Consider the following 14384-nt stretch of genomic DNA (forward strand, 5'->3'; position numbering starts at 1 on the left):
AAGCCTGCAAGCATTCCTCCTGAACTGGCCAAGTCCATGTGAATATCACTGTACAGTACTCTAGCAAGGATTAGGATTTTACAGGACAGCAGGAAGAGCAATTGGAAAACTCTGGGATGAGACCAAGATAGAACAGTGCACATCAGCCACGTGAGGAAGGGAGAATTGGGAAACAACTGGGGAAACCAAGTAAGCAGAAGTTCCCACTTGTTGTCGTCCTCTTTAATTACAAGGGGGAGGAGGAAATGTAGCTGTAGGTACCCAGCTTTGAGGTAGCCAGTGTGACATTTGAAGAGACAGAGGAAGTGAATCAAAAGTCTAAAAATATTAAGTCTGATAGTGACACATTCGAAAGAAGCTAAATGCGGAAAGCCGAAGTTTGTGGGCTCACTTGGGTGATGGGCCACAAACTGACTGTAACATACGTGGCTAGGAAAAAACTGAAGCAAATTAGTCATAAAAATTTCAGCATGAAAGCAGTAAGTTGAGTTGAATTCACTGTACAAGGGGCTTGCATGCTCAGCCACGTGCAGCAGTGTTGGCAGAGGAAAGCAGCTGAAAGGGTGTTGGAGCCACTCTGCTCTGCTGGGCAGCTCTGAGCAGGACCACAGGCAATGCCGCAGGGTGGCTGCAGCAGAACGTGTGAACAGGGATTTACCTCCAAACCAGGGGCTTGCCAGGAAGTGTCTGCCAGGAAAGGCAGTGGGTGACTGGCATTGCCATCAGCAGGAATGTGTTGCAGCCCATAACTGTGTGTTTGGAGCTTTGGAGGTCCAGAGTGTGAAGCTGCAGGAGCGCTGAGGATTGCTGTCCAGGTAACTGTGAGAATATGTTTATGTTGATGGGAGACATGGACACAAACCATCTTCAAAATTTGTTTGCACTTTTAGTGTGTGTGCTGTATTTTTCTGAGGGAAACACAATTTCTGGTTCTCACTCTGAAATTTTTTTTGTGCTTTATATTGTGGGACCAGCACATTTTCTTCAACTTAGTGCACGTTGATTTAAGATAAGGAAATATCTTGACAGTCGTAGCTTATAGATAACATCGTCTAGCTCTGCATCATTTAAAACTTTTAAACTTTCATTGCCAGTCAGGTTCAGAATAACATTTACTGAAGCTAATTAAAGTTTAATAAGTTTAATAAATGTGATTGTTAAGGACAAAAAGAAAAATCATTAAAGTGTGGTTGAAAATTGTTAAGTTCCAATCAGGTCACATAATAAATTGATGATACTTTTCCCTTCCAAACTATTGCAGTTTCCCGCTGTACAGTATTTAATTATGCAACAAATGGTGCCCTTGGCATGACACTTCAATTTAGAACTCCATTTTTCCATTTTTAAAGCTAGAGTAGGGGAATTCAATTAGCATTTTGAAAGGAACACTAAAAATGCAACATTTTAGCTGTGAAATACTTTTAAGGCCTCCATTTGAACAATAATTTAGCTTAGAATCTCATTGACCTTTTGCCTTTGGAGCTGGAATTTTTTTCCAGTTTCTAAAATCAGAGCTATTTTACCTCAGGCAGGCATTTGATAAAATGATTACTGTCTTGCCAGCAAAAGCAGTGCTTTGAAGGGAACAAATACATTTTTCACTGTACTCTTCCTCTGAAGAAGATAAATTAGGTATTATTAAAACAATTTGATATTACATACAAAATGTCTTTAAAGTGTGTACTTCAGATCAGTAGTTACCACATCAGAAGAATAATCAAACTTCAACAAGTTTGCATCATTATAGACTCACTATGCACATTGATACTATGTTGTTTTAGTATTATAAATTTGTAGGATAGACCGTATGAACAAAAAAATCATATTTTCCTAAGAATCTAATAAATTGCTTTGTGTTTTGCAAATGAATGGATCTTGGTGGGACAAGGCAGAGGGAGACTACGCAATTCAAGAACAGTTTTGGTGCTATGGGGAGTGAGAGAAAAGGCCATTTGAGTGTCATTGTGACAGGTTTTAATCTAGTGATTTACTTCATAGAAATGTGTGCCAGCTGCAACAGGGTAGATTTTGGCTTGTATATCTTTTTTTGATATGTGGTTGTTTTTTTGTTTTGGTTGCATTTTCCAGGAGTTATATCCTGCATTTTGCATTCACAATGGAGGATCTGATTTAGACAGGCTGCCTACTGCCAGTACCTGCATGAACTTGCTGAAGCTTCCTGAGTTTTACGATGAGAATCTGATGCGAAGCAAGCTCCTCTATGCCATTGAATGTGCTGCTGGATTTGAACTCAGCTGAGTCCAACTGATGCTTTATTGGGATGATCTGCAGAGGAACGAACCAGTGCCTACTCTAAAAGCAGCACCAATACCCAAGCAGTTTTAAGGGAATTCTGTCTACATTTCTGCAGGTCTTGTGTCTTACCAAATGCCCTCAAATAGGTTTCATTTCTAAACACAATTTCTTAGTTAGCTTTTATTACCGAATATTGCGTTGACACTGCTTTATGACTCAAAACAATGAATGCTGTGTGCAGCGTGGCTGATTTCTGTGTTTATGTGGAGAAAGAGCACATTTAAAGAACAGTGACATCTCAGTGACATTAACCAAAGATGAAGCTTTGGCTTTGTGCTGTTCAAACATAAATAATTTGCAAACTGGCAATAATGTTGTTTACTGTGCGGTGCGTTGGGATGAGACAGGGCTCACATCCTGTAGTTTATCTTTTAGATGGAAGGCAAGCAGATGTTTGCAGATATCCCAGAACTGAGAGGATGAAAATGCTCATTACTGACAACCTGACAACTTATATTGTAGAGTTGTTTACAAATCCTAGAGAGATGGGCAATCACCAACCATGTGGAGTTTAACAAAGGGCAAGTGCTGAATTCTGCACTTGGGATGGGGCAACCCTGGACATACTGACAGACTGGGGAACAAGAGGCTGGAAAGTAGTGCTGTGCAAAGGGACCTGGGGGTCCTGGTTGATAGCAAGTTGAATGTGAGCCAGCAGTGACTTGGGAGCCAAGAGGGACAGCCATGTCCTGGGGGCATCAGGCACAGCATTGCCAGCTGGGCAAGGGAGGGGATTGTCCTGCTCTGCTCTGACCTGGGGCAGCCTCGAGTGCTGAGGGTAGTTTTGGGTGGCACAATACAAAGAAGACATTAAGCCATTAGAGAGCATCCAGAGGAGGCCACAAGGAACAGCATGCAACTGGATTGGGGAAGGTTTAGGTTGGGTATCACTGATGGTTTTTCACTGAGAGGGTGGTTGGGCACTGGAGTGGGCAAGTGGGGAAGTGGTTAGAGCCTCAAGTCTGCCAGAGTTCAAGAAGCATTTGAACAATGCTCTCAGACACTTGTGGCTCTTGGGGTGTCCTGTGCAGGACCAGGAGTTGGACTGGATGATCCTCATCCCTTCCAGCTCAGCATAGTCTGTGATTCTGTGACAGTTGCAGAACTGATTATGTTTTATACTACCTTCCCTCAAGATGGTAGGCACTGAGATAAAATGTGTGTAATATTCCCTTTGTGCTTTCTGAAACACCTTGAAGAAATAGGATTTGGATTATTTTTAGTTCAGCCTTTGCTGCACCATTATTGCTTGGACACTGTTCTGAATGGATGTGACTTTCCAGGTTTTCTCTCTTCTGTTTCAGTCTTTTGTGCCTGTACAGGTTTTTTGGTTGCTTGGTTTTAAATGAATCAGTCTCCTATTGCATACACAGTACATACAGAAATCATCACTTTGGAAAAATATACATGTAATAATTATTAAAATTATTTGAACCAAAGTTATCAGGCTTTATCTTTTATATTTGAAGCCTGTGGTGTTCACATTCCTTATCACTATAATTTCTTTCCATCTTAAATATCATATGTGTGCTGTAGACACTAATCAACTTTTTTTTGTGATTAGACAGCTTTTATATCCATTTCCCTGCAGTATTTCTGCTGAGAAAAGTAAGTGGAAATATGCTGCTTAATATAAATTGATATCTGGGGGAAAAATTGCTTTCATATGGAAGGAGCTGATCCACTAATAGTAGGCACATTGTAGAGTTTCATATGCAAACTGCAGTGAGTTTAAAGAAGGAATTATAGTTCAGACTGTAAGATTCGTAAGTCCATCCCTCTGAACTTTAAGTCATCAAAAATTACAATCAAATTTGTATTCATCTCTTATGCAAAAAAATATTTTGCAGTTACTGGAAACTCTGCTGGATTTCCTATTTAATAAGCAGTAACCAGCAATATCCTTTTAAATGTGGGGAAACTTAGTGGTTTTGTTTACTAGTAACCATATAAAAATGTATAATTTCTTAATTTGGGTAATAAATGAAGTGTTAAAATACTATTTGTAGTCTTGATGTACAGAAATAAAATGATTGGTTTTCTTTTTGGTTTTGCTTTAGGCTTTTTATTTATGTTAAATGTTACATACGCAACCTATTCTTTATCCCAAATTTTTTTCTTGTATATTTTTCTACATAAATTATGAAACTTGTAAAGAAGTTGAAAAAGAGATCAGTAATAGTGAAACTGCCTCCTCCTAATTGCAAAACCTGAACACTTCTTTTAGATAGCATTATTTATTTTAGAACCTAATGCTTTAAATATTTTGAAATTATTTTTCAATTCCATTATTTTGCTACATTGGGTAGTGTTGTATCTGTATTTTGTAAAAGTAAATTAAATTTTTCTATTAAATATTTGTATTTTCAAGATTGTGTTGGAGTTCTGCCAAGTACTGGTGACTGGTAACGTCCACGTTGTGCTTTTGAAAAGGAGCCAGTGCCCACTATTGCTGTCTGTGGCCAGGAGAGCAGTGCCTTCCACAGGAAGGGTAGGCTGGGTAGAGTGTGACAGCACAGAGCTGTAATTGCAGGAATCATAGAGCTGCAGAAACCTTCAGGAGAGAGCTGGAGTTCGCTGAAAATACTCAGATGTTTTATTTCCTCGGTAAGCAGCACTTGGTGATCTTGTTTGTGTATCCTGTGTGTGAAATGTGATGTGTGACACAGGCGGGGCATCGAGAGCAATTGCAGATTTCACTGTGCACAGGCTGGCAGTGTGTGCAGCTTCACCACCTTCAGAATCCAGACTGCAGTGAGAGGAGAGTGAGGCTTTCCTTTGGCACCCAGTGCTTCCAGCTCTGCCAGCTGTTTTCTGAGAGGCAGCATGAAGCAGGAGTTCCTGCTTCTCAATGCTCTCTTGCTGGATATTTGAAGGAACAGGAGATAAAGGTGTGAAAGGTAACATAGGCAGTCATGTATGAGGAGCAGGAGGGTTGAAATGATCTCATATTACTTACGTAGCAAGAATTGTTTCTGTATGAAACTGGATTTCCTGGATTTTATAAGAAGAGCGAACTGTTTCCCAGTTGTGATGCTCCCAGAGTTTAGGTTGGCAGAGGCAGGAGCACTCTGCATGCAAGCAACCTGAAATGTTATTGTAGGTTTGATCAACAGAATTATAGGAGTACTAATTAGGAGTTTGGGGTTGGTTTCTTTACAAGACAACCCTTCCTTAAAGTAAGTTTCTGTACTACAGTGTTTCATCCTCCTAGTTCAGTACTTGCTTTTTGAAAAGGTAGCATTACCTGATTGGTTTTTGTTTTCAAGTAAGTTTGGTTTTATAATTTTGTAACCTGTTCTAAAAACATTTTTGTCAAGGTCTATATGATGGAAGAGTTTGCAAACTTTTCATCTCTACAAAGTTCAAAGACATTAATAGTGGAATAAAGAAATAAAATTAGCACTTGGTCTCTTTATTTCAGTGAGAGTTTTTCCAGATGGGGCTTTAGTCCTATTAGCTTGATTTAAAAGAATAAAGCACAACCAAACCAGAAGTAACTGGCCTTGTCCTTAAGTTCTATTGTCTTCCGTCATGGTCTTGAAAGCCAGACTAGAATAATTTCACAAAACTCACTTGTGATTTCTAGAGAACATTTGTATATCTGCAAAAGACTAAATACTTTCTTCCAGTTTCCTGTGTAAACACTGAGCTGACAGAAGTTTTATTTGAATAAGGAGGATATCTTCAGGTATTTTTTTGGAAGGTGCTCGAAAATAATTTAAACAAAGAGCTTCCTGATGCTGTTAGTAGCAATGTTGACCTTTTTTTGGCATCACTTCAGTAATACAGCACAAACATCCTAATTTAATCCTATAAAGGGGTTTGGAATTCAGAGAAAACACTTTGAGTGCAGTGAGCTCATAAATTTCAGTTTCTACAAAAACTATTTGTTAAATGCCAGTGAGCACATATTCTTATCACCACTGAAAAATAGTACAGCACAGAAAAAAAAGGAAAAAACAAAAGAGGAATGTTTTGTTGGACCTGTAATATTTGCTCATATACATGAATCTGTGTTAATAATGGTTTGTGATGTAAATGCTTGTTACTTTTTTTCATTATGCTTTTGCCTGTCAGTGAAAGAGAGAAAATGAACGTGGTCTGTAAAACTGATCAGGATATCTATATTTTTATTGACTTCTGCTTTTGTGAATAAAATAATTTGAGTTTTCTTGAAACTCTGCAGAAATGCTCTCATTTTTTGCAGTAAATTGGGCATTGTCTTGTTAAAGATTAATGGCACTGAATAGGTTCTAAAAGAATCTAATATTACCTGCTTGTTGGTCTTGGTACTGTTGGAACTGGCCACCCATGGCAGTGATGGAGTCACCATCCTGGAGGGATTTAAAATTCCTGTAGGTGTGGCACTGAGGGACATGGTTTAGTGGTGGGCTTGGCCGTGCTGGGTTAATGGTTGGACTCAATCATCACTGAGGTCTTTTCCAACCTAAGCATTCCTCTGGTATTAGTGCTTTGGGATGGTTTGTACCTTCAGCTTTCGAGCTGTGATTTCCCACTCTGCCAGAGGAGCTGCAGCTCTAAGGTTTGCCTTTGTTTCAGGGTCTTTTTCAAACAATGCACTTGCTCTGCTTTGTAAAAACTTCTTCAGAATCTTTGGAAAGAATAAAACTCCATGGTTAGAAGTCTGAGAAGCTGTAATTCATAGTGAAGAAAGCTACTCTGTTAGTAACACATACAAAAATGCCTCTTTCATCTTCTACCAGAATTTTAGCACATGTGGGCCCCTTTGAAGGTGCAATTTAATTTTTAACTCTTGATAATTAGGCTTAGCTCCTTCCCTTTGCTTATTTATTATTTTCATTGCTAAATACACTTTTAGTTCCGCTTTAGTACTTATGAAGTTAGTATTGTGCACATTTATTTTTGAATACATAGAAATAGCAGCATATATGCTTCAGCTTACCTTATACTAAAAATGTGGTAAACATAAAGCTACATAAAACTCCTCTTGTAGGGCATTTCATAACTTGTAACATTAATGAAACACAAATGCCCAGGTATCTTGCCTGTTCTTCAGTATGTAGCTGGTAGTCTGGAAAGCTCATTAAATTTCTCTTATGTGTAGACAGACAACACAAGGCAAAAAGTGATCATGAAGTTACGCAAGTTGAATCCATTGAAGAGAACCCATGATGGTTGAAGTCACCAGGAACAGCTGGAGATCACCTACTCCAGCCCCCTGCTCAAAGCAGGGTCACCTACAGCAGGTTGCTCAAGACCTTCACCTGTGGAATTCTGAATGTCTTCTTGGACAGAGAATCCACAATTTCTCTGGGTAATCTGTTTTCAGGGGTCAGTTAACTTCACAATAAAACATTTTTAATCAGGTTTAAACACACTTCTTGTATTCCAGTTTGTGCCCATTTCCTCTTGTCCTGTCACTGGGCAGTACTAAGGAATCTGAGCCTTTTCCAGGCTGAGTAACATCAGCTCTCTCAGCCTCTCCTCATATGAAACACCCTCCCTCCAAAACCTTAACCATCTTTCTCTGCCCTGCTTGTTAGTGAACCCAGCAGCATCTTCAAAATACCTTTTGTGCACTTTGATGCGACTGGGGACTCTAAATCTCTTTCTTGTGAAAGAGAGATTTAGGTGACACTAAATCTCTTTCTTGTCAGCTGCCAGTGGTTGTTAATCAGTGGCATTTACTAGGTAGGGTTGGATTTAAGACTTTGTGGCTTTGCTTTTTCAACTTCCAGTGCTGCTTTTAACTTTCCAAGGATTTCCCAAGTCTATTATCAATGCAAAATAGCAGACTTGGTAAAAACTGAGCTCTGAATTATTTTCACAGTTTTTTATAGAAGGGATGCTAAACACTGATGCAAAAACCATGGGACTAATGCTAAATGTTAAATCATCTAAATGTACATTCTCTGGCCACTGAGAAGTGCAACTTCTTGGACAAACTCCTGTATTTTGACTGTCTCCTGAGGGGCTGAGTAGCCCAGAATCCAGCAAAGCACATCAGACAGACAAACAGGAGAAGCATGGGAATTCTGACTGACAAAATGGGACATAAAGGCAGGCAAAGATGTCCTGCAGCTTGATTTTACACTGTCAAGGGATGAACTTTTCTTGTGTTACGGTTAAATCATTGCTACATTTATTGCCAGAATAATTGCTCTCCAGCCTAAGTTTCCCTGTCCACAGCTCTGCAGAATCATACATTCTGTTTGCAAAGTTTGTTCATGTATTTATAGGAGCAGCATGCTCAAATTTCTTACTATATTTAACGTCATTCTTTTCTGCATTCCCAGAGCAGCTGTTTGTTCATTCTGTGCAGCATTTAACTGAAAAGTAGTTTTGCATTATTTCTATTTTATTCTTTGTTTATAGTTACACATAGTTCTTGATTGCTGAAGAAAGAAACAGGCATTCACCAGATGGTGTTATTTCGGATTCTCCTGCTACTGTTGCTTGCCCAAATGTTAGACCTGGGAAAAGCATCTCTCCTCAGTTGCTATGTAGTTTTGCTGTGTGTTGACAAACAAACCTTCTGAAGGAATTGTTTCCTTCTAGCCCTTGTGTCTTTAATTAAGAATAATTATTTTCATTACAGCTCTGCTTGCTGTTTTTCCCCTCTTCACTTTCAGGCAAACAGCAGCAGAGCTCAAAGTTTGCAGAGATATTTTAGGTCTAATTATCTGGTAGATCTATCTGGCTATTGATGAAAAATTACATCAAATTAATATTTGGCATTGTTACATGGATAAAAAAGCATATCCTTGATCAAGTTAATAAATATAAATGCTGACCTAGCTGTCCTTGCAAGGAATAAGCACTTGGCATAAGGTGTGAGATGGTCTGACTGCCCCCAATAGTTCCTGGGTTGTTGTGTGCAGACCCCAAATAATCTGCAGAATACATCTGATATTTCAGGAGGAGTTGGCAAAAACATCAACTATGCTGAAGTGGTTTAACCACTTTCAGAAGAATCCACTTGGCTCAGACTTTTACTTAAAAAAAGGAGTCCAGATAAACTTGGAGCCTCTAGATTACCTAAGAAACGCTGTGAAAATGAAAATTGAGGTTGTGCTCAGCAGGAAGATACTGGAGAAAAGTGAAAATGGGTTATTTTGTACTTTCAATGCTTCTACTGAAAGTTTCAAACACTAGGTGTATTGCCCATATTTCAAGTCTAATTGTTTCTGATAAGCTATCAGCAAAAAGTTAATGCTTATATTTAATTAAGTGGCACTTTGCAGAATTACTTTGCCAGCAGTACTATAATTAGATGACGTGAGAACAGTCTTTGATACATATGCTCATATTCTTTGTTAACACCAAAAATAGACTCTGTAAATCTGTAAATAGGAAAACTGGATGCATTAAGCAGCAGGGCAGAGCAGCAGGCCGGGAAGGGTACAGCCATTACCACCTCAGAAGGACTAATATTAATGTCTCTCTAATGCAGCATTTTTGAGCATTTCTTGTGTTCTGATGGGCTTTACATAATTGACCTGCATAAATCATAAAAGATGGTTTAAAAAAAGAATCTGGGAACTATGTGAATTGCTAATACCTCCTGGAATGCTGCCACATTATTTCCATCATTAGGTTATAGCTACCAGTTAGGCCTGAATTCATCTCACTTAACTTCAGGCATCTGTGAGGTGGCTGTGAGGCACTTGGGAAGAAAAGGCAGCCACAGGACAGAGCTCTGGCAGGCAGTTCCTTCTTTACTGAAACACATCTCCACAGAGGGTGGAATGAATTGTGCCCTGGAGGTGCTCCCTCCTACTCTCTCCACAGTCAATGGCCTTAAAGTGGATATTTGAGATAGCTGAAGTTAGGTGAAGGGACCCGACCTTTCCCTCATGTTCCCAGGGGAGGGTTGAAAGTTCTTAAACAACTAAGATTCTTTGATGGCAGAGTTTATTCTGACTCAATGACTCAGCACTTGGATATCAGCCTGGATCTTTGATACCAGCTTTAACGGACCCACCAGACCTTCTTTTGTTATTGGAATGCTGATGCTCTGCCAGCAACATCAGATTTAATGCCCCCTAACACAGTACTCCAGGCTTCTGCTGCAAGCAGCTCACCATAAAAACATAGGACACTTTGACTTCATACTTTTGCAAATACCTTTGAAGGTTTTCTGCATCTAAAAGCTTTTCAGTTTTATTACTCCTATAAATACATCTAATTAAACATGTTATGTAATCCTTTTGGATTTCAGTAAAGCTTTCGATCCTGTCTCTCCCAGGATCCTTGTGAACAAAATGTCCAGCACACAGCTGGATAAACACATCATGTGAAGGGTGAGCAATTGCCTCACGGGTTGGCACACAGGGTTACAGTGCATGGGGTTACAGCAGGCTGGTGACCTGTCACTAGTGGGGTTCCACAGGGCTCCTCAGCCCTGTGCTCCTCAACATTTTCAGAAATAACTTGGATGCAGGAGTGCAAGGGATGCTAAGTAAGTTTGCCAGGGACACTAAACTGAGAGGAGTTACTGATTCCCTTGAGGGAAGAGAGGCCCTGCAGAGACCTGGACAAAGTCAGAGGGATGGGCAATCATCAACCATATGTTGAAGTTTTACCAGGGCAAGTTCTGAATTCTGCATGGGATAGGGCAACCCTGGATGTACTGACAGACTGGGGAATGAGGCTGGAGAGCAGCTGTGCAAAGGGTCTGGGGGTCCTGGTTGATAGCAAGTTGAACATGAGCCAGCAGTGCTCTGGCAGCCAGTGGGGGACAACTGTGTCCTGGGGGGCATCAGGCACAGCATTGCCAGCTGGACAAGGGAGGGGATTGTCCTGCTCTGCTCTGACCTGGGGCAGCCTCACCTCGAGTGCTGGGGACACTTTTAGGCACTATAAGGGTCTACAGAGAGTGTTCAAAGGAGGGCTACAGACATGGTGGAGGTTCTAGAGAAATCATGCGAGGAGCAGCTGAGGTCACTTGGTCTGTTCAGCGTGGAGGAGACTGAGGGGAGACCTCATTGCAGTCTAGAACTTCCTCCTGAGGGGAAGAGGAGGGAGAGATGCTGATCTCTTCGAGATCAGTCATGGCAGGATGACTTCAGGTGCAATGCTCGGTCATTTACCAAGGTCATTTACCACCACCAAGGGGAGCTTGAACCACAGATGGGAGGGAGGTAGAAACTTCTTCCTTCGGCAGGAGCAGTCTGATGGATGCTGAGTTAGAGGCAGCCTCAGCCTGAGCCTCTGGAATTACTTCCCCCTGCTGCTCAGACTGAAATATAAACAGGAATTCTTTAGCTGTTACCTCTGTCCCATTGTTCCCAAGTGTCACCAAACCTATGTGACCCTCTGTGGCACTCTGTGCCAGCCTGAGCTGCCTCCTGCAGAGATGGTGAGATTGGCTCCTGCCAGGGTGCAGCTCCAGACCTGAGCAATCCTGGAGCTCACAAGTGTGAGGGGGAAAATCTCACAACCAGGGCACTGGGGAGATTCATGCAAGCAGGTCTGCAGAAGCTGCCTCAGGTCACGTGGGGACCCTGTAACAGAGAACAGAAAATTAAATATCATGTGCACAACACGAGAACTTCTAAAATGTGAATAATTCTTGTTATTGTTCAGTGTTAGAGATCATCAAAGCTCATAAGTTAGAAAAAAAGAGGTGCCCTAATAAATTATATTTGTAATTGGTGGCTCTGCAAAATGCCCGTTCTGCAAAGTGCTGGGAAATGTCTTCATGTCTTCTTCAAAGACAAGCATAAACCAATTAAAATATATTTTGGATTAAAAAAAAAATTATGCAGTCTTTTGTTTCCATCTGTAACTTCGTTAGGAATCATTTATTTACATTCTCAGTGATTTGCTTTAGAAAATGCCAAATTGCATCTCATACAGCTTGCCCTGCTCTCAGCTATGAACAAGCACTTTACCATCTCATACCTTAATTTCTCCAAATGCAAAATTGGTCTCTAAGCCTTCCCAAATATTATTCCTATATCTGAAGGACTCTAAAGCAGGCTATGCTGTCAAGATTTGCAACAGTGTTAGAAAATCTATGAGCAGATTAATGTAATGATAACAATTGTCTTAAAGAAGCCATGGTCCTGGTTGCATTGATGTAGGCAGTGTTTTAATTCCAATCCTGCAATTCCATATGGAATCATATTTTTTTGCCATGTTCTGTTTGCTTGGATAAATAGAAAGTTTTATGGCTGACACCCATCATACCTTAACTTTAATATAAGATCTGTTCTGTAAACTATTTAAGCAAAGCAACTGCCTCATGCCTTCTGTCTTGTTTCCTGCAGCTCAGGTTTTAGGACTCCATACTTTTTTTCTCTCCTGTAATCACTTATGAAAGGTTGGTGAAAAACCTTTATTTCCAAATCAAGAAATGTTTCAAGTATTAAATCAAAATTTTATATGGTCTCTTCCCACACCACACAGTACTGACCTGCCTTTGCACTTGCCAGACTGTGAATCCTCTGAGGTCTGAACCTCACCCATTAGGAAAGGCCAGTCTAAGCTACTAATCCTTTGGTTTTTTCCTTTCCAAGTGGATCAACAACTTGGACTTCACAGCTACTTGCTGATGAGAAACTAATAATGCAGTGAGGTGTGTCTTTGATCTAATATTGAAGATTTGTTTCCACAACTTAGCATCAGTAATAAACAATATTTCTTTTGAAGCTTGTATTTCCCCAAAGCAACAACCCTATACTTTGGGTTGTCCTGCAACTTGTCCTACTGATTTGTTTTAGGTTTTCCTCTGCCTTCTTCCAACCAGCTTTTGTCTTTTTGAACTGACACTGCTCCCACACAAACACTTCCTAAATAATGAGTAGCCTTTTGACTTTATTTGGGAAGCAAGAGTTTTAGGCATGGAAACCCTCTAACTTCACTTTGGTGATCTATAAATTAATGCCTCCTCCACTTTTTAAATAAAGGGCAAGAAATATAATTTTACAACAATTTAAAACATGGATGAAGTCCACATTTTAAAAATAGAATAATAGCTTTGCTGCCCTATACTTTGCACTCAGCCATGGCATTTGGAAAACCACATACTCGAATAAAACCCAAAGGATGCTCCAATACATTCACCCAGTGCAGGACTCTGTCCAGGTGCTAAATGGAAAGCAATCTGGCCTCAAAGGAATTTTTGGAACTGCGATTAGACACGCAAGGGGGATGAAATTTTGTCATTTCATCCCTAGCAGCAAAACTCACCTATTCAGTGTGTTTCTTAAAATTATTAGTTGTTTTTTTACCTTTTCCCACAGCACCACACCCAGGCATCACTTTCTGCATTTTCCCTCACAGAATCCCAGTGATTCTGACCCAGAACGGGTCAGGCTGGAAGGACCTCAGGGGTCATCTGGTCCAACCTCCCTGCTTAAGCAAGGTCATCCCAGAGCTCATGGCACAGGATGGTTCTGGAATATCTCCAGTGAGGAGGCTCCACAGCCTCTCTGGGCAACCTGTTCCACTGCATGGTCACCTGCACAGTTAGGAAGTTCTTCCTCATGTTCAGGTGGAGCTTCTGTGCATCAATTTCTGCCCTCTGCCTCATGTCCTGGTGCCTGGCAGCTCTGAGCAGAGCCTGGGCCATGCTCTTGGCACCCCCGGTTTTTGAGTAAAGTAAGGCACAGAAGGGGAGGAAATTTGGTCATCTCACTTCTAGCAGCCTAACTCACCTATTGACAAAATGTTTCTTAAAATTATTGCTTGTTTTTCCTCCTTTCCACTCAGCTGCACTGGGCATTGCTTCACAGAATCACAGAGTCACTCAGGTTGGAAAAGACCTTTACAATAATCGAGTCCAACCTATGGGTGAACACTGGAAGTCACGTCCAGCAGACTTCCCGTGACTCTGCGGAACAGGGAGAGGCCGTGACCAGTTTGGGATGTGAGGCTGCATAAACCCATGGAGCCCTGCCCCGCCCGGAGCCTCCTCCCTCACGGAGCCCCGCCCCCCTCACGGAGCCCCGCCCCTCCCGCACGGAGCCCCGCCCCTCCCTCACGGAGCCCCGCCCCTCCCCCACGGAGCCCCGCCCTCCCCCACGAAGCCACGCCCTCACGGAGCCACACCCCTGCAAGCCCCGCCCCGGTCCCGG

At 41.2% G+C, this 14384-nt stretch overlaps 1 protein-coding gene and 1 long non-coding RNA gene across 2 annotated transcripts in view; one reads left to right on the forward strand and one right to left on the reverse strand.

Annotated features, from left to right (window-relative positions):
• Window positions 1–2660, forward strand: part of UBE3C (ubiquitin protein ligase E3C) — a 67840-nt gene extending 65180 nt beyond the window's left edge. The window contains exon 23 of the mRNA XM_085050279.1: window positions 2089–2660. Coding sequence (XP_084906405.1) covers window positions 2089–2259 — 171 coding nt within the window. The 3' untranslated portion in view covers window positions 2260–2660. The remainder of the gene's footprint in view (window positions 1–2088) is intronic.
• Window positions 2661–7300: 4640 nt separating this feature from the next.
• LOC146440789 (uncharacterized) lies at window positions 7301–14181 on the reverse strand. Its single transcript, XR_014849668.1, has 3 exons — window positions 13961–14181; window positions 12496–12604; window positions 7301–11807 (listed from the first exon to the last, which is right to left on the reverse strand). It is a non-coding gene; the product is annotated as an uncharacterized LOC146440789 (long non-coding RNA).
• Window positions 14182–14384: the final 203 nt, after the last annotated feature.

The sequence above is a fragment of the Lichenostomus cassidix genome, chromosome 2 (assembly GCF_008360975.1).
Source record: "Lichenostomus cassidix isolate B80296 chromosome 2, HeHo_3.0, whole genome shotgun sequence".
NCBI classification, from domain to species: domain Eukaryota; kingdom Metazoa; phylum Chordata; class Aves; order Passeriformes; family Meliphagidae; genus Lichenostomus; species Lichenostomus cassidix.